This window comes from Dreissena polymorpha, chromosome 8 (assembly GCF_020536995.1).
Source record: "Dreissena polymorpha isolate Duluth1 chromosome 8, UMN_Dpol_1.0, whole genome shotgun sequence".
Taxonomy (NCBI): Eukaryota; Metazoa; Mollusca; class Bivalvia; order Myida; family Dreissenidae; genus Dreissena; species Dreissena polymorpha.
Genome location: NC_068362.1, coordinates 94,140,553 through 94,167,727, shown reverse-complemented (window position 1 = coordinate 94,167,727; position 27,175 = coordinate 94,140,553). Strand labels below are relative to the sequence as shown.

At 37.8% G+C, this 27,175-nt stretch overlaps 1 protein-coding gene across 2 annotated transcripts in view; it reads right to left on the bottom strand.

Moving 5' to 3' along the window:
• Positions 1-27,175, bottom strand: part of LOC127841230 (telomerase protein component 1-like) — a 153,018-nt gene that overhangs the window by 106,327 nt on the left and 19,516 nt on the right. For both annotated transcript variants that reach the window (XM_052369888.1, XM_052369889.1), the window contains 11 exons: positions 25,684-25,816; positions 24,839-24,974; positions 18,338-18,471; positions 17,017-17,174; positions 14,423-14,532; positions 12,841-12,931; positions 9,319-9,535; positions 7,774-7,954; positions 5,925-6,161; positions 4,530-4,675; positions 3,585-3,656 (listed from right to left, as the gene is read on the bottom strand). In XM_052369888.1, coding sequence (XP_052225848.1) covers positions 3,585-3,656; positions 4,530-4,675; positions 5,925-6,161; positions 7,774-7,954; positions 9,319-9,535; positions 12,841-12,931; positions 14,423-14,532; positions 17,017-17,174; positions 18,338-18,471; positions 24,839-24,974; positions 25,684-25,816 — 1,615 coding nt within the window. The remainder of the gene's footprint in view (positions 1-3,584; positions 3,657-4,529; positions 4,676-5,924; positions 6,162-7,773; positions 7,955-9,318; positions 9,536-12,840; positions 12,932-14,422; positions 14,533-17,016; positions 17,175-18,337; positions 18,472-24,838; positions 24,975-25,683; positions 25,817-27,175) is intronic.

Genomic DNA, 27,175 nt, shown 5'->3' with positions numbered 1-27,175 from the left:
TTTCTGTATGTTGCTGTTGCTACCAAATCACTGACTTGGAACAGACCAAAATATGCCAGAGTAAACATAGCATTGAATAGTGAGCGCTCGAAGTCATTATAACACACCTTTGCTAATTGCGAGATAATAACCGTCAAGACCTTCCGAGTGATTGGTGCCCACGTATCAACCGTTTGTCGCGAGCAAGAACAGCCCTCAAGCATTTTTTTCACTACAAAAATGTTACTTATATCGTATTAGCCCATGTATTTATGAATATAACTCAATCCAGAAATGTAGCTCTTGATAGATTAAGGTGATAGACCCTTTTCAAAACAATAGGCTACAAAGAAAACAACATGTTGATCCGCGGGCCAGTTGTTGTTTAGACTATATGCAGATCGAAAATTGTTGAACATAATCTTTTTCTTTTTTTTTTTTAAATCCTCGCCCCAGAGAAACAGTGCAACTACAATTGGAAATAATTCGAGAACAGTTATGTCACTAGTTACGCCCTTTTGCCGCCATAAATCAGGCCAACGAGCGTTACACCAGTGACCTTTAAAATAAATCCCAAAACCGAAACCAGACCCGCCAGCACTATGTGTAAACAATTCAGTGTCAACATTGGATATCCAGTATCGGTCATGGAAAACCGACACGCCGTTGTAATCGCGCAAAAATGTCAACCACATTTCGAGGTCATGCCTAACAGCACGTGTTATACGTATGGGGTGGAATGCTTTTGTTATGCCACAGGTGGTGTTAATTAATCAAAACGGGCGGCCGACTGGGATTGCCCTGCACACGAAGTTAAGAGACCTTATTAACGATTGCATTTGCTTTAGGTTAATTTTTTTGTTTCTGCACAATGGTGTTAATTTTTTCCCGTAACTCAACGATTTTTATTTTAGGAATGCGGACTACTAGTTCCGCCGAATCTTATTCTAAGCCTAAGAACACGATTATTTCCGTTGGCCCTTCTGTTTTCTCCGTTGCTAAAGGCACGTTTAGCGCGTGCATGCAATTGATAAACGAATCCATCACCTTGCGGCAACCTAGCTCAGATTTATCGCCACCCAGAAAATCGTCTAAATAGTGTATAAGCTTGCCCGATGACATTTTACTCTTAACGCAGAATTCAAGGAATGAGGAAAACTGTTCAAATGTTTTGCAACTGACTGAAGCTCCGAATGGTAATGCTTTTTCCACATAAAACATACCATTAAACTATATGCCCAGTATTTCGAAATCTTCTCGCCGAACTGGGAGTAGGCGAAATGCAATCTTAAGATCCATTTTGAAAAGTTTACAGTGTCGCCCTAAATCTTGAACCATGTGAACCGCCTCATCGAAATTTGTGTACTGAGTGGATGAGTATTTTTTATCAATGAAGTCATGAACCGAGTTTCCCTCTGGAAAAGAAAGGTGATGAATCATCCTAAATTCACCTGGTGTCTTTTTTGGCAACAAGCCAACTGGGAAACCATGAAATTAGAAAAAGGTTGTTCTCTGAAAGGCCCAGCCAACGTCCCCGCCAAAATCTCCTTATTTATCTTATCTTGAATTATGTCCACATTTGCGATTGCAGACTTTAAGTTTTTACTAAATCTACTGACTCTGGGTCCGTTATAATGCATTGAAAAACCCATTTGTAAAAACCATTTAAATGGTCATTTCGATCTGTAGAATTATACGATGTTAAATATTCACGTAATATTTTGCTATTCACTGGCGATGGTGCGAGATTAAGTAGGTCATGATTACAGGGAAAATTAGCGTTCGATTTAGAACCTATTTGGGGTGCCACGGTTGTTCCCGCGCCATTGGGGCCGTGGTCGAAATCAATGAAATCCCCGTCCCCTTTGAAAACGAGGCGCCCCCGCGACGCTGATAGGGCGGAGGCGTAAAGGACAGTTAATGACCGGATGTCGAGATCCGCATTCTGAACATGCGTGTGTAAACCGACAATTGGGCCACATGCAGTGTCCCTCGTTAAAGTGGTGACACAAGTTATTAGCTTTTGGCGTCCCCTGTCGCTCAGGGGCCCGTGTTTGCACGCATCGCCACCAAAGATCATTATTGATTGACGCCCAAGATGTAGGGTGCAAGGCCTGGCGCAGATGAAACTGTTCATCATACTCTCGCCCTGCAAATCCCCCCTGACGTGACGCACACTCGCGAATTGTCCACATGTAATGCAAAATCTCCTGCACTTTATCGGGTCACGTGCTATGGTAGATTGACGCATAAATCAAGAAAGCGTCCGACCACCGTTCGATGTTATGAATTTTATCCCTACACTCCTTAGGGCGCTGTTCAAGAGTGCCCTCTGCCGAAAGTTGCAAAACACTACCGTTACAAAAAGCGGATAATTCGAAGGCACCTTTTAACAGTAAAGCCAAATTGACATATTCGCCTCTAGAAATTTGTTGTTTCAATGCAGCTGGCATGTGCGCAGCCAAGTCATCATTTGATAAGCGCGTTAATTCCTGACAACTATATCATGTTTTGACCCTGATTAATAGCCGAAGCAAGAGATTGAACTTGTTTATTTTCGATTACCGGGAAACTTAGAGTTGATTCCCCGCTAACACCGCACCCCTCAACGTTACGTGTATTAATAGGAGGAACGATTTTAGATGCCCTTATTATCTTCTCAAAATCAATAAAGCCTCTACCTGGGTCCGGTTGTAAGAGCCGGGTATCGTCCTCTCCAACCTCTTCCACTTTTTCCGGTAATTTCCGCTTTGTTCCACGCGGCATTATTTCAGATGATTCGAGATTTAATTTAAATTAAGTTTGTTTACAATCCAAACGAAAGCACAGGCAGTTTGCAAAAGGCGGAATGACGTAATATCACGTGGTACAGAAATGCGTAATTACATTGTTTTAACAAACTCAACCGAAGCATTCCGTACATAACGTTACATCCGTAATCGTATCTATAGAAACCAGTAAACAACATTCGTTTCCGCGAAAATAAATATTATTAATTTATATTCAGAAATTAATAAGTCTTATTTTTAGGTCATTTAGAAAAGTTTAGAATTATTTTCCAAAACTTAGTAGTAACGTTAAGAATAAAATTTCAGAGTTAAGAATTCTTTTTGAAAATCTGGTAGTAACGTTAAGAATTTCATAAAACCTTATCTGGAGCTCTGTATAAGAAAAACACTCAAAAATCTAACAACTTTCAGAATAAATTTAAGTTATTGTTCTAAAACAAATATTGAGATGAAAAAAAACAAGAGCTGTGTTCCTGAAACACAATGCCCCCTACTGCGCCGCTTTGAAGCCATATATTTTACTTTTGACCCTGAAGGATAACCTTGACCTTTCACCACTCAAAATGTGCAGCTCCATGAGATACACGTGCATGCCAAATATCAAGTTGCTATCTTCAATATTGCAAAAGTTATCGAAAAACTTTAACCAAGGTTTTGGGACAGAATGATAGACAGGCCAAAAACAATATACCCCTGATAGTTTGATCCAGGGGCATAGAAACCTGTCTAGATGGTGTCATCCCTTATTAGCCTGTGCCAACTGCCTGATGCCATCTTTTCCCAGCAGGGCTGTGTTCTATTCCGTTTTTCACCAACCTGAGTATCTGGTCACTGAAGCCGGTGATGTAGATGTTGTTTGTATGCTCTGGCCTGATGTCTGTGTCAAACCTAGAAAGCAGAGAAGCAACTTTCACAAACACTGTAAAATATTTAGTCGTCAGCATGACATTTCATGGTGTTTCATGGTACCAGATACAAGTAAGTTGAATTGCTATACTGCATAACAATTTTGTTATGAAGGAATTTATGTGAAGACGTATGAGGTGCACTGTGGGAAACTGGGATGCATATCAAGAGTTGAAATTGAAACTCCTGTACCTCAACAAGAAATGTTACACAGATACAGTTGTTTTACTCTCAACACTTGTGTGTTCAGTGTCATCCCAAGCTGAAAGGTTCTTTTCTCCTACAGCAGGTAAATAGGTAGAACAAACCTCCTTGAAACGAAACATCACCCAGATACCAGATGCATTAAGCCCATGTTTCCCAAACATCACCCAGATACCAGATGCATTAAGCCCATGTTTCCCAAACATCACCCAGATACCAGATGCATTAAGCCCATGTTTCCCAAACATCATCCAGATACCAGATGCATTAAGCCCATGTTTCCCAAACATCAACCAGATACCAGATGCATTAAGCCCATGTTTCCCAAACATCACCCAGATACCAGATGCATTAAGCCCATGTTTCCCATGACTCCCTAAATAAATATGTTTTTGAACCAAAAGAAAGCTGCAATAAACCAGGAGTGCAAAAAAAATCCTATTCCCTTTTTTTCTATTATTTGTTAATTCTCTAAATTATTATTTTGTGTCTATAAGATATTATTGTCAACTTGTGCATTAGTACCCCTTATCACATCATGGTAGGATATTAACATAAACTTTGTACAGTATGCACAGGATGCCCTCGACCTGTATCATAAATATTGATGGGGACAATACAAGTCTAAGAAAAAAATATGAGTGCATATACCCGCATGTTTTCCCAGCAAAGCCGACATTAACATAGAGAAGGTCAGGGTTCACGATGCGCCGGTATAGGTCAAGGACGGCGCTCACTGTGCGGCGCTGTGCCAGTACACTGGAACCGCCACCCGTCAGCAGCAGCAGGTTGTCAATCTGGCGTTGGGAAACATAGCAATTAAAAATGGCTTAATGCATATGCGTAAAGTATAATCCCAGATTAGCCCGTGCAGTCAGCACAGGCTAATCAGGGACAACACCTTCTGCTTCTTTTATGCAGCTGAAACAATATGACATTCAATCTTTTTTCATACATTCTTTAAAATTTTGCTTTAAAATTTCAGAATGATTAATTAAGATCCGCAAACTAGGAAAGTTACACTAATGAATAGAATGTCAGCAGAATATGAAAATGTCAATTAAAATCAATCAACTTATTAACTTTCATTGACATCAGCATTGTTTTCTTTTGTCAAATTAGCCCCACTCCCAATCTCATAAAGTATATATTTTTGCAAAATAATGGCCTTAAATTCCCAATTGAAAGTTAAGAAAAAAGATTTTTTAGAATCTACATTTAATTTATTTCCCTTTACAGCTCTTTAATTTAGCTCTACCTAAGTAAATAATTATAAATAATGGCTGTTAACTTTGTAAAACATGCATGTCCCCCATATGGGCTGTCAGTTGTAGTGGCAGCCATTGTGTGAATACGTTTTGTGACCTTGACCTTTGACCGAAGTTTCATGATCCTAGGCGTAAGCATTCTTGAGTTATCATCCGGAAACCATTTTACTGTTTCGAGTCACTGTGACCTTTACCTTCGACCTAGTGACCTGACAATCAATAGGGGTCATTTGCCAGTCATGATCAATGTTTCTATGAAGTTTCATGATCTTAGGCGTAAGCATTCTTGAGTTATCATCCCCAAACCATTTTACTGTTTCGAGTCACTGTGACCATGACCTTTGACCTAGTGACCAGAAAATCAATAGGGGTCATTTGCCAGTCATGATCAATGTACCTATGAAGTTTCATGATCCTAGGCGTAAGATTTCTTGGGTTATCATCCGGAAACGATTTTACTATTTCGAGTCACTGTGACCTTGACCTTTGACCTAGTGACCTGAAAATCAATAGGGGTCATCTGCCGGTCATGATCAATGTACCTATGAAGTTTCACGATCCTAGGCCTAAGCGTTCTTGAGTTATCATCCGGAAACCATGTGGTGGACGGACCGACCGACATGTGCAAAACAATATACCCCCTCTTCTTCGAAGGGGGTCATAAATATAACATTAAAAACAACACAAATTCCCTTATTTTAGTAAAAACAGTGCAATTTTTCCCAAAACACAAAGCCAAAAATACCATTCCAAAAATGGTGAAAGAAAGAAAGTATACCTGAATTCTGTCTCGTAAATGGTCGTACAGGATATCCATAGGTAGGCCCTCCTCAAACTTTCCAGGCACGCCTTGTGAGAGGTCCGCTCCTAGAACGGCGGCCATGTTTTCCAGGATGGTGCCGGGGTCAAGGTCCACGATGATGTAACGTGACTCTGAGCTACTGAAGGCCACCAGGACGCTCTCCTCACAGGAATACTTGCACATCAGGCCTAGCAAGACACTCACTTCACGCATCTGAAATAGTACACAAAAATGCAGAATAAACTATAAATGAGCCTCTGTCTGGAAAAAAGGGGCTTAATGCAAGTGCAGACCATACAGGCTAAACAGGGACAACACTCTCTGTCTAAACTGGATATTCTCTATGAAGAGACTTGCTTAAAGTAACAAAAATTAAGCGGAAAGTATCGTCCCTGTGCAGTCTGCACAGGCTAATTTGAAATGACATTTTACGCACGTACATTAAGCCCTGTTTTCCGAGAGAGAGCCATGATATTTTATTCATCCGATACATTCAAACAAGACCAGCGCACTCTCACATAAATGTGCCTTACTTGCACATGAAGCCAACAGGACACTCATTACACTCATCTGAAAAATAGCATGAAAATTATAAAAAATTCTTAAGATAATCTTATAATTTTTTTAAACTATTGCAAAAAATATGTGCTTAGACTTTTAGAAGGATTTTTTATCAGTTATCCCTCTTCCATATTATTTAACCTATAATTTTCCCTCTTTCATTCCATTGTTACATAATTACTACAGCATCATCCCAAAAGTTTATTTTCTGGTAATAATTAAACATAAGTACAAGGATGTAAATAAATACCAAAATTATTGTTATTATACACCTAAATAAATTGTGCGTACATTAGTAGTGGATACATATGATAATCAAGTGTATTCAACTGACCAAATCTGTTATGTTTCTTCATACATTGTATGTAAGAGACTACAAACATGGTTGTTTAAACACAGGTACATCTTACAATTGCAACATGAACACAAACAAATCATAAAAGACTCAAAATCAAAATGTCCTCATACGTGTAATTATTATTTATGGTCTAATAAACAACCCTCTCTTGTTATGTTATGTACCGCATTACTAGTGTACCCCTTAGGGTACATTAATGGATGATTTATAACACATAGAATTGTCTATATGCTGGTCAATATATAGTTCATTTGTACCATTATTATTTGTCGTTTTCAACAGTTATATCATGGCAGTCAGTTTACCCACTGACCCTTTTCATTGCTAAGCTGGTTTATCAGAACTAAATGACAACGCTTTACACAAGTAACTAACAACTGCATTTAAAAAAGTTAATCCCTAAACCAACTAAGCTTGCCAGTCAGGTAAAGTCTGTGCATAAAATATTGTCCCAGATTAGCTTGTGCAGTTTGCCTTCCACTTTTATGAAATTTTCGGTTTAAAGGAAGTTTTTTTTTCAAAAATCCAGTTTAGCAAAAAGTGCCATGCCTGATAAGCCTGTCCCTACTGCACAGGCTAATCTGGGACGACACTTAACACACATGCATTAAGACCAGTTTTCCCAGAATGCATTTCAAATGCTTAATCGATGGCTCTGAACTCACGGTACTTTGTTTGCCCAGGCCCTTGTTTAAGCAACATTTCTGAACTTGTTTGCGTTTGTTTATTGTAATTTTAAATTGGCTGTTAATGTGAAGAAAATCACAATCCAGATTCAACCTTTTTAATAATGTTCAAATGTTTAACTGACAATTATAAACAACAATAATAATGATGACTTCTACTGAATGTAACTATTCGCGGTGAAATCACACGACGTTGCAACAATATCACAACAGAACTCACAGTTCTAGGTTTGCCAAAACCCTTGGCCGTTGTACAAGGCACGGTCATGTTGGGTCCAACGTCACACAGGATCACTGTGCGACCTCGTATGGGCTGGACATTGTACACCGTGGCTATCTTTACTGCTGTGTCTAGGGCCTTGCGGTAGCGATTGATCAGCCCATTATCAAATGGTGTCTCCCTGGTAAACAAAATCCAGAAATTGATGAAACATGTTTAAAAGTATTCTAATAAATTATGCAAACAAATATTAGTCTTGCTCTGGGAAAATCGGGCGTAATGCATGTATGTCAAGTGTCATCCCAGATTATAGTGCATGTATGTCAAGTGTCATCCCAGATTATAGTGCATGTATGTCAAGTGTCATCCCAGATTATAGTGCATGTATGTCAAGTGTCATCCCAGATTATAGTGCATGTATGTCAAGTGTCATCCCAGATTATAGTGCATGTATGTCAAGTGTCATCCCAGATTATAGTGCATGTATGTCAAGTGTCATCCCAGATTATAGTGCATGTATGTCAAGTGTCATCCCAGATTATAGTGCATGTATGTCAAGTGTCATCCCAGATTATAGTGTGCAGTCCCCACAGGCTTATCAGGGAGGACACTTTCCGCTTCTATGGTATTTTACTTTTAAAGGAAGTCTCTTCTTAGCAAAAATCCGGTTTGGTCAGAAAGTGTTGCTCCTGATTAGCCATTGCAAACTGCACATGCTACTCAGGGACAACACTTTACATACATGTTAAACACCCTGTCAAACTGCACATGCTACTCACGGATAACACTTTACAAACATGTTAAACACCCTGTCAAACTGCACATGCTACTCAGGGACAACACTTTACATACATGTTAAACACCCTGTCAAACTGCACATGCTACTCAGGGACAACACTTTACATACATGTTAAACACCCTGTCAAACTGCACATGCTACTCACGGACAACACTTTACATACATGTTAAACACCCTGTCAAACTGCACATGCTACTCAGGGACAACACTTTACATACATGTTAAACACCCTGTCAAACTGCACATGCTACTCAGGGACAACACTTTACATACATGTTAAACACCCTGTCAAACTGCACATGCTACTCACGGACAACACTTTACATACATGTTAAACACCCTGTCAAACTGCACATGCTATTCACGGACATCACTTTACATACATGTTAAACACCCTGTCAAACTGCACATGCTACTCAGGGACAACACTTTACATACATGTTAAACACCCTGTCAAACTGCACATGCTACTCAGGGACAACACTTTACATACATGTTAAACACCCTGTCAAACTGCACATGCTACTCAGGGACAATACTTTACATACATGTTAAACACCCTGTCAAACTGCACATGCTACTCAGGGACAACACTTTACATACATGTTAAACACCCTGTTTTCCCAGAGCCAGGCTCTTATTGACTTTAAAGCTTACACACCTCTATAGGTATCTTTTTACATTTCAAAATCTAAATGCAAAATTATCCAGTCTTAAAATTTAAGAAGTGTATCACTCGCACTCACTTTGGCTTGGAACCCTTCTCCTTCTTTCTCTTCTGTTTCACTGCCCACCAGTTTTCAGCTGTCAGCTTCTCCTTCTTAGCCCCTCCTTCCCCAGCACCGCCCCCTCTGCCCCTCCCTCTGCCCCTGCCCCTCCCCCTGCCTGACCCCCTGGGGGCTGAGCTTGAGGGGGTCCCCCCTGTACTGGTCTCCTCTACAGCTGCCTGGACAATTGCTGCTTCTGTAATGAGGCAATCATTAATAAGGAGCTTTTCACAGTATGGAAAAAATACCTACATCCCAATTGCCACAAACAATATGTAGTGATTCTTCATATGAGCCTTGTTCTGGTAAAACTGGGCTTTATGCATGTGCGTAAAGTGTCGTCCCAACTTAGCCTGTGCAGTCTAACTGAATTTTCGTTTAGAAGAGACTTTTTAAGAAAAATGCAATAAAAGTGCTAAATGTCATCCCTGATGAGCCTGCGCAAGCTGCACAGGTAAATCTTTTAAGGCACTTAATGCTCATGCATTTAGCCCAGTTTTCACAGAACAAGAAAACCATGATTAACAAGAACTTTTCAAATAAAGGACAAAGACCTACATCCAAGTTGCCATGTGTAACATGTAGCGATTTGTAATACTCAGGTGATAGAAATAATAATTTGAAACAAGAGGGCCTGGAAAGCCCAAAGTCACTCACCTGAGATTCCAAGGAACTAACCTGTTCTGTGCAGCCCAAGATATCTTTAGAACAAATTTTCAGACCAAGTTTCATGAAGATTGAAATATAAATGTAACTTTTAGAGTGTTTACAAGGTCTTACTATAGCCTTATAAGGATAAATGCCCCGCCCCCGGCAGCCATGTATTTTAACAGTCTGGAACGATTTTCATACTCATCCAAGATATAATTCAAATAAATATTCTGACCAAGTTTAATTAATATTGGACAATATTAAAATGTGTCTTCTTGAGTGTGTTACTATACCCAAATTAGGAAAAACGACCCGCCCCCTGGCAGCCATGATTTTCAACCAACCAGAACCATTTTCGAACTCATCCAAGACATCATTGGGAAAAATCTTCTAAGCAAGTTGTATGAAGATCAGACAATAAATGTGGCCTTTAAAGTGTAAACAAGATTTTACAATAGCCATATTAGGGAAAATGCCCCGACCCCTGGTGGCCATGCTTTTCATAAGACCGAAACCATTTTCGAACTCATCCAAGACATCATTTGAACAAATGTTCTGACCAAGTTTCATTAAGATTGGACTATAAATGTGACTTTAAGAATGTTAATCAGTTTTTACTGAAGAGGTATAAGGTAAAATGCCCCATCCCTGGGGGCCATGTTTTTCAACCAACTGAAACCATTTTCTAACTCGTTCAAGATTTTGTTGAGACATTTCTGTCAAAATGCCAGTCAGAGTTACATAACTTTGCCTGCACAGTCCCCTTATGATAGTTAGTAAGTGTTGCAAGTATGAAAGCAATAGCTTTGATACTTAAGGAATAAAATGGACCTAAACACAAAACTTAACCAAAATGTTCAATTTTCTAAGTATAAAAAGGGCACATAATTCTGTCAAAATGCAGGCCAGAGTTATCTAACTTTGCCTGCCCAGTCCCCTCATGATAGTAAGTAAGTGTTCCAAGTTTGAATGCAATAGCATTGATACTTTCTGAGAAAAGTGGACCTAAGCGCAAAACTTAACCGGACGCCGACGCCAAGGTGATGAAAATAGCTCATAATTTTTTTTTTTAAATAACTGAGCTAAAAATGGATCAGGACACACAAAAAAAGCCTTTTTTCAAAATACAAAGGGCCATAACTCCGCTATTATTCGATGGTGTATAATGCCATTTGGAATGCATCATCCTCTTATCCATATATATACTCATACCAAGTTTCAATGAAATTTGCCAAAGCACTTCCAAGATATGGCTCCGGACACAAAAGTGCCGGCTGGACGGACGGAAGGACGGGCGGACAGACAACGCCAAAACAATATCCCTCTGCCTATGGCGGGGGATGATAATAAGAAACCATTATAACGCTTGTCAGACACTCAAAAATAATTGGACTATGCGCACAGGCTAGTCAGGCTTTGGCTTTCTGCCTAAACTATATTTTTCCTAAGAAAATACTTCTTTAAAATGAAAAATAACATTTTAGCGGAGAGGGTCGTACCTGATTAGTATGTGTAGACTGAACAGGCTTATCTTTAACAACACTTTAGGCACACGCATGAAGCCCGATTTTCAAAACACAATCCTCATATTCATATTCATGAGATAGAACAAACACAATTGAAAAGGGGAATAATTTAAGCAACTTTAAAGCCACACACCTTGAAATGATATACATGTTAATCAATACATATAGCTGCAACTTGAAAGTGTGCAAAATTGTAATAAATCTTTAGCCTAGTAAGCAAGTAATTTTTTTTTTTTTTATTTTCAAACCAAAAGTAGGAATTCTATATGTATATGTCTATTCCGACAAACGTGATTATTTTAAAGATTTAAAGCGCAAAAAAGACAGATTTCTACCTTGTCACCACCAGATATGTTCTTATTGGCATAGATAAAATTAAATCTATAGCCTTGTTAGCAAGTAATTTATTATTTTTCAAACGGTACGGCTTTTAAAACCGAAAGTAGTATTTCTAGACGTATACGTCCATTTTGACAAACGCGATTATTTTTAAGTTTTAAAGCGCAAAAAAGACGGATTTCTACCTTGTTACCACCAAATATATTCTTATTGGCATATATAAAATATGTTTCTTATTTATACTTAAATTTACTATGCCATGTATTTCATTTCAAGGTGTGTGGCTTTAATGCAAAATAATAAAAATAAATGCACACACAAACAGCGTCATATCATAAGGAACTATGCATGAAAGTTTGAAAGTTGTATGTTGACAAATGTATGACTTCATTCATAAACAAGTATGTGTTTACATACGGACAGACATTTTTAGTAAATTGAATATACCACCCCTGTTTTGTTGTTCAGTATATAAAATGAGATACTGTAATTACACTTGTCAGAAACTTAAAATGAATTGTTTTTCATGTTCAAAAGTTTAAATACTAAAAACTGTTCTCAAAATACACAAAATATTTTAGGACACATTGAAACACACATCTAAGGCCCGTAACTTTGCCAAAAGTCAATGGGCCAGAACGAAATTCACACTTCATATGAAGGTCATATAGGTAGACTCACATAGTAAAAATCAGCTCAATATCTGAAAGTGTTGCATGAAAAACCTTCAGAAAATGGTTATTATAGAGAAATGTCTAGTCCAAGGCCCATAACTTCACCAAAAATCAATGGACCAGAACAAATTTCACACTTAGTCTGCAGCTCATGTAGGTGGACTCACATATCAAAAATCAGCTCAATATATTGAAGCATTGCGTAACAAACCTCCAGAAAACAGAATGCCAAAAGGACAGACTTAAAGACGGACGGAATACTGCTATATGGCACCCTATTAGGGGCATAAAAAGATATACGATTAACTCACGGGATTTTTCATATTCCAGTAACAGTTGTTCCAAAACTTCGTAGGCTGAGAAAAATCTGAATGGAAACTGCTTGCTGTTTATGACTTGTTTCTGAAACAAAGACGCACAATGATTTAATTAGAAGCACACACTACTAAGGGGTTTAACCATGGCATTTTTAACCCCCCAAATTGCAATTTACCAAGTTAGTGCGCATTATTCATTTACAAAACGCTTTTCTCAGTACTAAATTGCAGAAATCATTGTGCTATCCTAAATATCCATAATAGACATTTTCAATTTAAAATTCAGGTGAGCTAAATACATGTTTAAAATCAATATACATGTAGCAGCATAGCATACACAAAAAAACATTTTGTCAAAGACAAACATAAGCACATATATGCAATGACAAAAACTGAAATGTTAATGTGTTTTCTGCCTAATTGTTTTTGCATTGACGTGTTGCCAAAAAAGGAACACCTTGAAATACTCCTCTAATTTTGGGCATTTGCATTTGAAAAACAGCCCCTTTGGCATCATACATAACCTCTCAGAAATGCTAAAACATGGCATTCAAAGTTCAAAGCATTTGACATCGTTGGCATTATAATGTACCATACACTGGATATCCACAAATGGTCTGGTAAACATCATTCTTTGTTTCAATTGTTTCCGGCTTTTGTTTGATGCAATAGTTTTTATTGTAAATCGTCACATAGGTTTAGAAATCCCAGTCTGCAAAAGTTTCCATTATCCACATAATTGCTTTTAAAGAGTCGTTTCTGTGGCACTTTCAAGAATTATTAAACAAGTACTTTAGTTTTAAGGAGCAAATCATTCACTTAACTGCCTTAGAATTTTAAATATTCACTCTGTCCACAAATTATCCAGTTTGTATGCAATTTCATGTGATAAAAGCTTTGTTCAGATAAAACAGGTATACACAGTTTCATTATTTCTGGGACATTCAAGTTCAATATGTGATGACCTTGGAAATCTGCATCTTATAAATGCATGGTTAATTTAGGAACTTTTATTGTATCTGATATGGAAATCTTCATCAGATGAGGGCGGGGTAGAGCTGGGGAAGGAGGGGCTAAGAAGGAGAAACTGACAGCTGAAAACTCATGGTGGGCAGTGAAACAGAAGAGAAAGAAGGAGAAGGGTCTCAAGCCTAAGTCAGTGCTAGTGAGTTTCCTGCTCAGCTATTTCAATGAAATACCATTCTCCAACTCAAAAACCTTCTGTGCTGTCAACGCCATATTTTACTTTAGACTAACAACCAAGACCATGATCAGGTCAATATATACAGGCTACAGCTGGTGATAATTTCCTAAACAGAATGTTCTTCATGAAGAATGATGAACATAGGGGCCAAGTTTGACTTAATTAAAACAATTCTTTCATATTCTAATTAAATGAATATTCTTTATTTATAAACTTAAGTCTAAGAATTGTTTGTTGAAAACAGACCAAGAATAAATCTATGTATCGCCAGCCTAGTCCATATAAACGTACTCCCAGAGCCTTTGATGATTTTTGCTATGGCGGCTCTCTTTGGGTTATAAAGCCGAGAGTTAAATTAATCGCCAGCCATACCTCGTCAGTGAGTCGTCGTATGACCCCTGTGTGATGCTTGTGGGATATGCCTGCCTTGATCAGGTTACGCAGGTTTCGCAACATCGCCATGAATGGAAGCTTCTTGTGGTCTGAAACAGACAGTATTGTACACAGCTATTACATGTATATTAGCTGATGAATGGAAGCTTCTTGTGGTCTGAAACAGACAGTATTGTACACAGCTATTACATGTATATTAGCTGATGAATGGAAGCTTCTTGTAGTCTGAAACAGATAGTATTGTACACAGCTATTACCGGTACATGTATATTAGCTGATGAATGGAAGCTTCTTGTGGTCTGAAACAGACAGTATTGTACACAGCTATTACATGTATATTAGCTGATGAATGGAAGCTTCTTGTGGTCTGAACCAGACAGTATTGTACACAGCTATTACATGTATATTAGCTGATGAATGGAAGCTTCTTGTGGTCTGAAACAGACAGTATTGTACACAGCTATTACATGAATATTAGCTGATGAATGGAAGCTTCTTGTGGTCTGAAACAGACAGTATTGTACACAGCTATTACATGTATATCAGCTGATGAATGGAAGCTTCTTGTGGTCTGAAACAGACAGTATTGTACACAGCTATTACATGAATATTAGCTGATGAATGGATGCTTCTTGTGGTCTAAAACAGACAGTTTTGTACACAGCTATTACATGTATATTAGCTGATGAATGGAAGCTTCTTGTGGTCTGAAACAGACAGTATTGTACACAGCTATTACATGTATAATAGCTGATGAATGGAAGCTTCTTGTGGTCTGAAACAGACAGTATTGTACACAGCTATTACATGTATAATAGCTGCGCTCTGGGAAAAGGAGGCTTGATTTTTTCATATGAAAGTTACATATTTTGTGTGGTATTTCGGTGCCTTTTTATTTTAATTGGGGAAATTTGGGGAAAAAATTATCAACAAAACTGAAAAAGGGGTAGAAATTTTCCAAAGTAAGCTTGAAAATTGGAGAAAATTACATCATTTTAAAAAATTCTCTTAGGGGAAGAAGTCTTTCTCTTGGGGAAGGAGCCTATATAAGGCCTTTGCTAAAGAAAGAAAAAAAGCCCTGATTCTATTCAGGGTTCATTTTGGGAAAGCTGGGCTTAATTTATGTGCGTAGTGTCATCGCAGATTAGCCAGTGCAGTGTGCTTTGCGCATAAATTTGATTTTCTTTTAGAAGAGACTTCCTTTAAACAAAAATCCCATAAGCAGGCAGTGTTTTTTCCAGATAATTAATCTGGAACAACACTTTATCCACATGAATTTGCCTCCATTCTCACAGGAGTCTCATATGAATATGTCTTAGTGATATCATAAAGCAGGGCTTTTTCTCACTGTTTAGAATATGACCTTTCCCAGTGGAAATGAGAATTTTAATGTTGCTGAATTGGGAAAACATTTACTTGTTGAAGAAATGATTTAGGAAAAATTATTTGATATAACTGAAAACAGAAACTCCCCAGGAATGTAAACAAATCATAAAAATGGTTCTTACAACTTTATAAGTCTTTATTTGTACATTGAATTAATGTTTAAAAACATTTGAGATTTAAACCATCAATTTTTATTTTGGATACAGCTTTGGAAATTAAGATAGTTTTGCTATTGGGAATATAAAGGCTACAACATGAGGTTAGAAAATGCCATGTAAAGTCACTTCTGCAATGATGTTTGTTTGTATGACCTTATAAAGGCTACACATTGAGGTTAGAAAATGCCATGTAAAGTCACTTCTGCAATTAAGTTTGTTTGTAACATTCCTGTCCTAATGTCTAGGATTAGCTATGAATGTCTATGTAGAGTCTGATGTTGCAAAAAAAACACCTCTTCAGCAACCAATTATTAAATACAGCCTCATTTTGGGAAAACAGGGTACAAATGTAAATGCATGTGGGTAACGTGTCATCCTGATAAGCCTGTGTGACCTGTTTAGGCTAACCTAAGATGACATACGCACAAGGATTAGGCCCAGTTTTCCCAAGTCGGGGCTAACAATCATTGAAAAATATGGAGCCAGGGCCTGGGTCATAAAGCTCTATGGGAAAAAACAGGAGAAAACTCCTTTAATTCAAGGTACTGGCTATTTCATGCTCAGGTATTTTACAATTTAAATGTTGCAAAACTGCAAAACAAACAAATACTGCGATGAGCAATATTTTATCCTTGTGTAAATGGAATTAAATTGCTTTCAAAAAAGTAATATAATCTGAAGGTTTTATTTGTGCACAAATTATTATAAACTTTCTCTTCAAAGATTTGGTGAATAACGGCAAAGTTAATTAAGTATAATTTTATTCATGTTATTAGCATCAAATTAATTTAAACATATTTATCTATTAATTTAAGTTCACTTGAATCTAAAGCCTAAGGATTATTTAAACACTGTTGAGTATGTTTCCTTGGTAGAACCAATACTTGCAGTCTTTAACGAAGACCTAAAGAATTCTCCCACAGTCGGGAACTTACCTGTGACCTCACGGTTGCTACTCAGACATATCCACTAAGTGACAGCTACCTACATAGTTTTACATGAATTGTTAACAATGCACAATGTTCGTACCCAGCAGTTCTTCCCATGTTTTTGCCTTGTTCCCCTTCAAGGACACCTGCGTCTCCCAGGTCTCAGGTATGGGAAGTTTCATACGCTTTCCCGCCCTCTCCCCCTCAAACGTTCCGGGCAGACGACTACGGTAGAATTCATCCATTGTAGCCGGGTATCTGTACACAGTGAAATCATAAGAGTCTTGCTCTGGCAAAACAGGGCTAAGTGCATGTGTGTTAAATGTCCGCATTCCGCACAGGCTAATCAGGGATGACACTTTCTGCCTAGACAAGACGAGACTTCCTTTACACAAAAAACATAAAAGTGGAAAGTGTCATTCCTGACTATTAGCCTGTGCAAAGTACACAGGCTAATCTGGGACAACACTTAAGACACATTCAGTTAGTGGGTGCACAGCAATAAATACATGAATTCAATAATTAGCCTTGGTATATACAGACTATCGTTAAGTAAAAATAAAAATTGGAAAAATGTTTAGGAGCTTCTCATAAAGCTGGTTTATTAAGACTTTCTTTCTTTTTTACAGCAAAATTATATTTACATAAAAGCTTGTTTCAGACGGATAAAACACTAACTCAAACTAAACTGTCCATAAAATGTATCACTAAACCTTGCTTTTGTGAGCCTGGTGAAAAGCCGTAAGTATATTATACAAACATGACAACATCTATATGCCTTTCACATCAAAATGCCTGTGGCATAAAACCATAAGAGCAGCGCTATGTAAAAACAGATCTTAATGTCTGTGTGTCAAGTGTCATCGAGATGAACCTGTTCATTCTTAACAGGCTAATCAGGGACAACACTTTCCATTTTTAACGTACTTTTATTTTTAATTTTTTAATTTTTTAAAGAAAGTCTTATCTTAACGACAATCCAGTCAAGGCGGACTATATACTTTACGTTTATACATTAAGTAAGGTCTTTGAATAGCAGGCTCATATTAAGGATATACATTCAATTTTAATCGGAAACGTAAAATCCCAATGTGGAAAGTGATGTGTTCCACCGGCTCTGTGATGTGCAGTTTCCTTATTATATAGGTGAAAGTTTTGTCCCTGATTAGCCAATCCAAACTGCACAGACTAATCTGGGACAGTACTTTACACACATGCATTAAACCCCATTTTCCCATTGTACTCACTTTTTCCTGATGATATACATCATCTGGTCCACATTCTCAGTTATGCCATTTACAGACAAAAATCCAGTCAAGGTGGAAAGTGTTGTCCCTGATTAGCCTATGAGGGCTGCCCAGGTTAATCTGGGATGACACTTTACGCACATGCATTAAGCCCTGTTTACCCATATTACTCACTTTTTCCCTATGAGGCACATGACGTGTTCCACGGGCTCTGTGATGTGCAGTTTACGGATGAGCTGCTTCAGGGTAAAACTGGCCTTCTGGAGCTGCTCCGGACTCTCTCCCTCGTCAAACACGATGCCTGCATCCTGATAACACGGGGAAGGAACATGATAACATCAAAGTAACAAACACGATGCCTGCGTCCTGATAACAAGGGGAAGGAACATGATAACATCAAAGTAACAAACACAATGCCTGCATGCTGATAATGCAGGGATGGAACAGGATAACATCAAAGTAACAAACACGATGCCTGTATCCTGATAAATGGGGAAGGAACAGGATTACATCACAGTAATAAACATGATGTCTGCATCCTGATAACACTGGGAAGAAACAGGATATCATCAAAGTAACAAACACAATGTTTGCATCCTGATAACAATGGAAATGAACAGGATTACATCATGGTAACAAACATGATGCCTGCATCCTGATAACAAGGGGAAGGAACAGGATTACATCACAGTAACAAACATGATGCTTGCATCCTGATAACAAGGGGAAGGAACAGGAATACATGACAGTAACAAGAGATGTGTTTATCAGAAACACAATGACCCCTACTGCGCCGCTTTGATTTATTATTAAAAAAATTATTATTTTGAAGGTACAGATAATTATCTCCCTTTGAAGCTTATTACTTCCCTTGGATTTGTTTTTTTGACCTTTGAACTTGAAGGATGACCTTGACCTTTCACCACTCAAAATGTGCAGCTCTATGAGATACAAATGCATGAGACATATCAAGTTGCTATCTGAAGCGACATAGAAGTTATTAGCATTTTTCGAAACCTAAACGCAAAGTGTGACGGAATGACAGACAGACAGACGGACAGTACGATCACTATATGCCCTCCTTCAGGGGCATAACAAACATGATGTCTGCATCCTGATAATGCAGGGATGGAATGAGATGACATCAAAGTAACAAACACAATTACTGCCTGCGTCCTGATAATGCAGGGATGGAACAGGAATACATCAATGTAACAAACACAATTTCTGCATCCTGATAATGCAGGGATGGAACAGGAATAAATCAAAGACACAAACATGATGTCTGCGTCCTGATTATGCAGGGATAGAACAGGATTACATCAAAGTAACAAACATGATGTCTGCATGCTGATAATGCAGGGATGGAACAGGAATAAATCAAAGACACAAACATGATGTCTGCGTCCTGATTATGTAGGGATAGAACAGGGATACATCAAAGTAACAAACATGGTGTCTGCATGCTGATAATGCAGGGATGGAACAGGAATACATCGAAGTAACAAACATGATGTCTGTGCCCTGATAATGCAGGGATGGAACAGGAATACATCAAAGTAACAAACATGATGTCTGCATGCTGATAATGCAGGGATGGAACAGGAATACATCAAAGTAACAAACACAATGTCTGCATGCTGATAATGCAGGGATGGAACAGGAATACATCAAAGTAACAAACACAATGTCTGCATGCTGATAATGCAGGGATGGAACAGGAATACATCAAAGTAACAAACACAATGTCTGCATGCTGATAATGCAGGGATGGAACAGTAATAAATCAAAGACACAAACATGATGTCTGCGTCCTGATTATGTAGGGATAGAACAGGAATACATCAAAGTAACAAACACAATGTCTGCATGCTGATAATGCAGGGATGGAACAGGAATACATCAAAGTAACAAACACAATGTCTGCATGCTGATAATGCAGGGATGGAACAGGAATACATCAAAGTAACAAACACAATGTCTGCATGCTGATAATGCAGGGATGGAACAGGAATACATCAAAGTAACAAACATGATGTCTGCATGCTGATAATGCAGTGATGGAACAGGAATACATCAAAGTAACAAACACAATGTCTGCATGCTGATAATGCAGGGATGGAACAGGAATACATCAAAGTAACAAACACAATGTCTGCATGCTGATAATGCAGGGATGGAACAGGAATACATCAAAGTAACAAACACAATGTCTGCATGCTGATAATGCAGGGATGGAACAGGAATACATCAAAGTAACAAACACAATGTCTGCATGCTGATAATGCAGGGATGGAACAGGAATACATCAAAGTAACAAACATGATGTCTGCATGCTGATAATGCATGGATGGAACAGGAATACATCAAAGTAACAAACATGATGTCTGCATGCTGATAATGCATGGATGGAACAGGAATACATCAAAGTAACAAACACAATGTCTGCATGCTGATAATGCAGGGATGGAACAGGAATACATCAAAGTAACAAACACAATGTCTGCATGCTGATAATGCAGGGATGGAACAGGAATACATCAAAGTAACAAACATGATGTCTGCATGCTGATAATGCAGGGATGGAACAGGAATACATCAAAGTAACAAAAACCATTTCTGCATCCTGATAATGCAGGGATAACAGGAATACATCAAAGTAACAAACATGATGTCTGCATCCTGATAATGCAGGGATGGAACAGGAATACATCAAAGTAACAAACATGATGTCTGCATGCTGATAATGCAGGGATGGAACAGGCATACATCAAAGTAACAAACACCATTTCTGCATCCTGATAATGCAGGGATGGAACAGGAATACATCAAAGTAACAAACACAATGTCTGTATGCTGATAATGCAGGGATGGAACAGGAATACATCAAAGTAACAAACACAATGTCTGCATGCTGATAATGCAGGGATGGAACAGGAATACATCAAAGTAACAAACATGATGTCTGCGTCCTGATTATGCAGGGATAGAACAGGAATACATCAAAGTAACAAACATGATGTCTGCATGCTGATAATGCAGGGATGGAACAGGAATACATCAAAGTAACAAACACAATGTCTGCATGCTGATAATGCAGGGATGGAACAGGAATACATCAACGTAACAAACACAATGTCTGCATGCTGATAATGCAGGGATGGAACAGGAATACATCAAAGTAACAAACACAATGTCTGCATGCTGATAATGCAGGGATGGAACAGGAATACATCAAAGTAACAAACACAATGTCTGCATGCTGATAATGCAGGGAGGAACAGGAATACATCAAAGTAACAAACACAATGTCTGCATGCTGATAATGCAGGGATGGAACAGGAATACATCAAAGTAACAAACATGATGTCTGCATGCTAATAATGCATGGATGGAACAGGAATACATCAAAGTAACAAACATGATGTCTGCATGCTGATAATGCATGGATGGAACAGGAATACATCAAAGTAACAAACACAATGTCTGCATGCTGATAATGCAGGGATGGAACAGGAATACATCAAAGTAACAAACACAATGTCTGCATGCTGATAATGCAGGGATGGAACAGGAATACATCAAAGTAACAAACATGATGTCTGCATGCTGATAATGCATGGATGGAACAGGAATACATCAAAGTAACAAACATGATGTCTGCATGCTGATAATGCAGGGATGGAACAGGAATACATCAAAGTAACAAAAACCATTTCTGCATCCTGATAATGCATGGATGGAACAGGGATACATCAAAGTAACAAACATGATGTCTGCATCCTGATAATGCATGGATGGAACAGGAATACATCAAAGTAACAAACATGATGTCTGCATGCTGATAATGCATGGATGGAACAGGAATACATCAAAGTAACAAACACAATGTCTGCATGCTGATAATGCAGGGATGGAACAGGAATACATCAAAGTAACAAACACAATGTCTGCATGCTGATAATGCAGGGATGGAACAGGAATACATCAAAGTAACAAACATGATGTCTGCATGCTGATAATGCATGGATGGAACAGGAATACATCAAAGTAACAAACATGATGTCTGCATGCTGATAATGCAGGGATGGAACAGGAATACATCAAAGTAACAAAAACCATTTCTGCATCCTGATAATGCATGGATGGAACAGGGATACATCAAAGTAACAAACACAATGTGTGCATCCTGATAATACTAGAGGTCCCAGATTTAAATCACAGGAAAGGCGCTCTTTTTTATTCAACTTTTGTTCTTGCTATTATAATTAGTTAAGACTATTAAATACATTTTAAATTTGTTAGTTGATATATTTAATGAAATTTTCATAAATACAAAATATGTGATAAAGTCTTTTTAATGAATGGTACAAAATTATTTTTCACTTAATATAAGAATATATTTATATCATATTGATGTTGATGGAGACATTTAAATAGAATCATCTCCAAAATATTGTTCAATCTATGTATCTATGTCAAATATGAACAAACATTAAAAAATCCTCAAAATTTAAGTCACTATTTAACAACCACTAAGTGGCTTTGTGCTGTACCTTTAGGCTATCGGTTAAGGTTGAATTCTCACTATTCGATATGTGAATATATACAAGTGTCTTCCACTATCTGTATCAATAATGCAAAAAAATAATTTAAATTTAAAAGTGGCTACGATTATCAACAGATTACAATGGAATATTCATAATGGCCAGTAAATATTATCATATTATCTACAAAAGCGTGGCAAAGAATAAGTAAATTGCTAATGTGCAAAAATTACTGCAACAATGTGAAATGTAAACAAGAGCTGTCAGAGGACAGCACGCTCGACTATTCGAGTGCTTGACAGTATAACATAAGCCATCATGGGGAAATTGTTCAAACTATTCAATAAGGTCAAGGTAATAGTTCAGGTATATTTTCCACAATCCATTGAACATTTGTAAAGACATAAAACAAACTAATAAGATTATATTTCAAGTTTGATAGCAATAACTTGGGTGGGACGGTCCTTCAAAAATAAAGTAAACAAGGGCTGTTTGTAAAACATGCATGCCCCCCATATGGGCTGTCCGTTGTAGTGGCAGCCATTGTGTGAATACGTTTTTTGTCACTGTGACCTTGACCTTTGACCTAGTGACCTGAAAATCAATAGGGGTCATCTGCGAGTCACGATCAATGTACCTATGAAGTGTCATGATCCTAGGCAAAAGCGTTCTTGAGTTTTCATCCGAAAATCATTTTACTATTTCGGGTTACCGTGACCTTGACCTTTGACCTTGTGACCTCAAAATCAATAGGGGTCATCTGCAAGTCATGATCAATCTACCTGTGAAGTTTCATGATCCTAGGCATATGCGTTCTTGAGTTATCATCCTAAAACCATTTTACTATTTCGGGTCACCGTGACCTTGACCTTTGACCTAGTGACCTCAAAATCCATAGGGGTCATCTGCGAGTCATGATCAATCTACCCATGAAGTTTCATGATCCTTGGCATATGCATTCTTGAGTTATCATCCGGAAACCATTTTACTATTTTGGGTCACCGTGACCTTGACCTTTGACCTAGTGACCTCAAAATCAATAGGGGTCATCTGCGAGTCTTGATCAATCTACCCATGAAGTTTCATGATCCTAGGCGTATGCGTTCTTGAATTATCATTCGAAAACCATTTTACTATTTCGGGTCACAGTGACCTTGACCTTTGACCTAGTGACCTCAAAATCAATAGGGGTCATCTGCAAGTCATGATCAATGTACCTATGAAGTTTCATGATCCTAGGCCCAAGCGTTCTTGAGTTATCGTCTGACAACCACCTGGTGGACAGACCGACAGGCCGACCGACCGACATGAGCAAAGCAATATACCCCCTCTTCTTCGAAGGGGGGCATAATAAATATTTGTTTTTGTTTTTTTAACCATGTTTCAAAGAAAAAAAATCTTTTTGGGTTGGGTAGGGGGGGGAGGTTGAGAGGGAGGTATAATGTGGGGTGTGGTCATTTATTAGACGATCTTTCAAAAATAAAAAAAGGATGGGTGGGGGGGCGGGCAGGGATTCTGGGTTGGGGCATAGGGTATTGTTTGGGTGGAATCCATTGTGGTATTCAGGTAAGCGTTGTTTTGTCAAAGTATTAATACAATCTGATCATAAATAAAGAAGTTATGGCAATTTAACTTAAATGTATTCTTTTGACCTTGAGAGTCAAGGTCATTCAAAGATCAAGGTCAAATTGAACTTGCCAGGTACAGTACCCTCATGATAGTAAGAAAATATTTGAAGTTTGAAAGCAATAGCTTTGATACTTTAGAAGTCAAGTGGATCTAAACACAAAATTTAACAAAATATTCAGTTACTTGGACAAAAAAGGGCCATAATTCTTACAAAATGCTTGATACAGTTGTCTGCTCTTGTTTATAGATTGGGGTCATGTTGGTAAAGAAGTTTGCAAAATATGAAAGCAATATGTCAAGGGACATTGAAAATATTTGAGGTGGTAGACAAACTTTAACATTTGCATGCTCACGCTCGCGATCAAGTTCAAGCCGATGCCGGGGTGAGTAGGATAGCTCCACTATATATATTTCATATATAATAGTCGAGCTAAAAATCGGTTTTACTTTTTTTACAAAAACATACACAAATATTAAAAACAAGCAACAACAAACCAACCTGTTCTTTCTTATGTTTTTCGAATTCCTCATCAGAGTCAGATGTGTCACTGTCTGTATCCGAGTCAAACAATCCCTTCTCCTCCAGTATGGAACGTCCGGTTCCTGGCTCGAAAGTGGGCCCACCTCTGCCTCGACTGTAGCAGGGAACAAGAGGCAGTGGAGATGGAGGTTACAGTATACTAAATATTAAAGTTGTGCAATCCTCTACTCTCAATGATAACTGTGCCTCTTCCTCGACTGTGTGAGGTAACCAGACACAATCAAAATATAGGGAACCAGACAATTATTATGGATAGAAACAGACAAAGATATATTGACACAACCAGTCACAACAGACATTTTGAGAACTAGACACACATTGATTGCACTGTGCTTTAGGAAATAGGTGGGCTCAATTTTGTGTTTCTATAGGTTTTATCTATATTAAATTTTCCAAGCAAAATTCAGAAAAGACTATTTTTTCAACTTGAGCATGTTTTTGTTTGTAAATATAAGCACTTTCAAAGTTTCAGAGCCTATGAGCAGTGTAATACATTTTTGACCTGCTCATGTAAAACAAATTTACAAGATTAATAAATGCCTCATTCTGGGAAAACCGGGCTTAATTCATGTGCATAAACCATCATCCAAGAGCCTGTGCAGTCTGCATATGCTTATCAGGGACAACACTTTTGCTTGAATGGAATTTTTCATTTAAAGGAAGTCTCTTCCTAACAACATTCCAGTCTTGGTGGAAATTGTCGTCCCTGCAGTCCACACAGGCTAATCTGGGACGACACTTTAAGCACATGCATACAGCCAAATTTTCCCAGATGTTGCTTTTATGTTCAGACATTTACTGACCCTCTGCCACGACCTCTACCACGACCTCTGCCACGTGTTGGGGCCGATGACTCTGGGTCGTTGGTTTTTCCTTCTTCTAATTTCTTCTGCTTCTTCTTCTTCTTCTTCTGAGAGCTCTCTTTGTTGTACTTTGCTGCAATAACAATACATCTTGTTGTACTTTGCTGCAATAACAATCTATCTTGTTGTACTTTGCTGCAATAACAATCTTAATTGTTGTACTTATTTGCAATAACAATCTACCTTGTTGTACTTTGCTGAATTAAAAATTTACAGTGTTGTACTTTGCTGCAATCACAATCGACCTTGTTGTACTTTTTGGCAATAACAATGTACCTTGTTGTACTTTGCTGCAATAACAATCTACCTTGCTGTACTTTATTGCAATAACAATCTACCTTGTTGTACTTTTCGACAATAACACTCTACCTTGTTGTACTTTGCTGCAATTACAATCTACCTTGTTGTACTTTATTGCAATTACAATCTACATTGTTGCACTTTGCTACAATAACAATCTACCTTGTTGTACTTTGCTGCAATAACAATCTACCTTGTTGTACTTTGCTGCAATAACAATTTACTGTGTTGTATTTTGCTGCAATAACAATCTATCTTGATGTACTTTGCTGCAATAACACTCTACCTTGTTGTTATTTGCTGCAATAGCAATGTACTATGTTGTACTTTGCTGCAATAAAAATATAACTTGTTGTACTATGCTGCAATAACACTCTACCTTGTTGTTCTTTGCTGCAATAACAATATACCTTGTACTTTGCTACAATAAAAATCTACCTCATTGTACTTTGCTGCATTAACAATCTACCTTGTTGTACTTTGCTGCAATAACAATTTACTGTGTTGTACAATCTACCTTGTTGTACTTTGCTGCAATAACAATCTACCTTGTTGTACTTTGCTGCAATAACAATCTACCTTGTTGTACTTTGCTGCAATAATAATCTATCTTGCGGTACTATGCTGCAATAACAATTTACCTTGTTGTACGTAGCTTCAATAACAATTTTCCCTGGTTGTATTTAGCTTCAATAACAATCTAGTATTATACATTGTATTAAGTGAAAAGGGAATAAGTCATCAAACATGTAAAAGACATCATTTTGGTGATTTTCTCAAACAAAACTGTTCATTTCATGTTCTCAATTTATTTGTGTGATATTCTGTGTGTACGTTTGGTATAATGAGCACTTTTCAATTAAGTTTTTATTAACTTATTTGTATTTCCTATTATTTTAACATTTCTATAAAACTGTGCTTACGCACGCACAGACATGTTTTTTTTTTGAGGATTATTAAAAATCCAATTAAACATCCAGTTTTGTAGTACAATCATTTGATATGATTCAAACATATATGCAATGATCTAGTTTACTTATAATTTGTCAACATTATTAAATACAACCGGTAAAACTGCATTATAAAGAATTGATTCAAAAAACGCTTTAATCCATGATTGATGTCTTCTCCC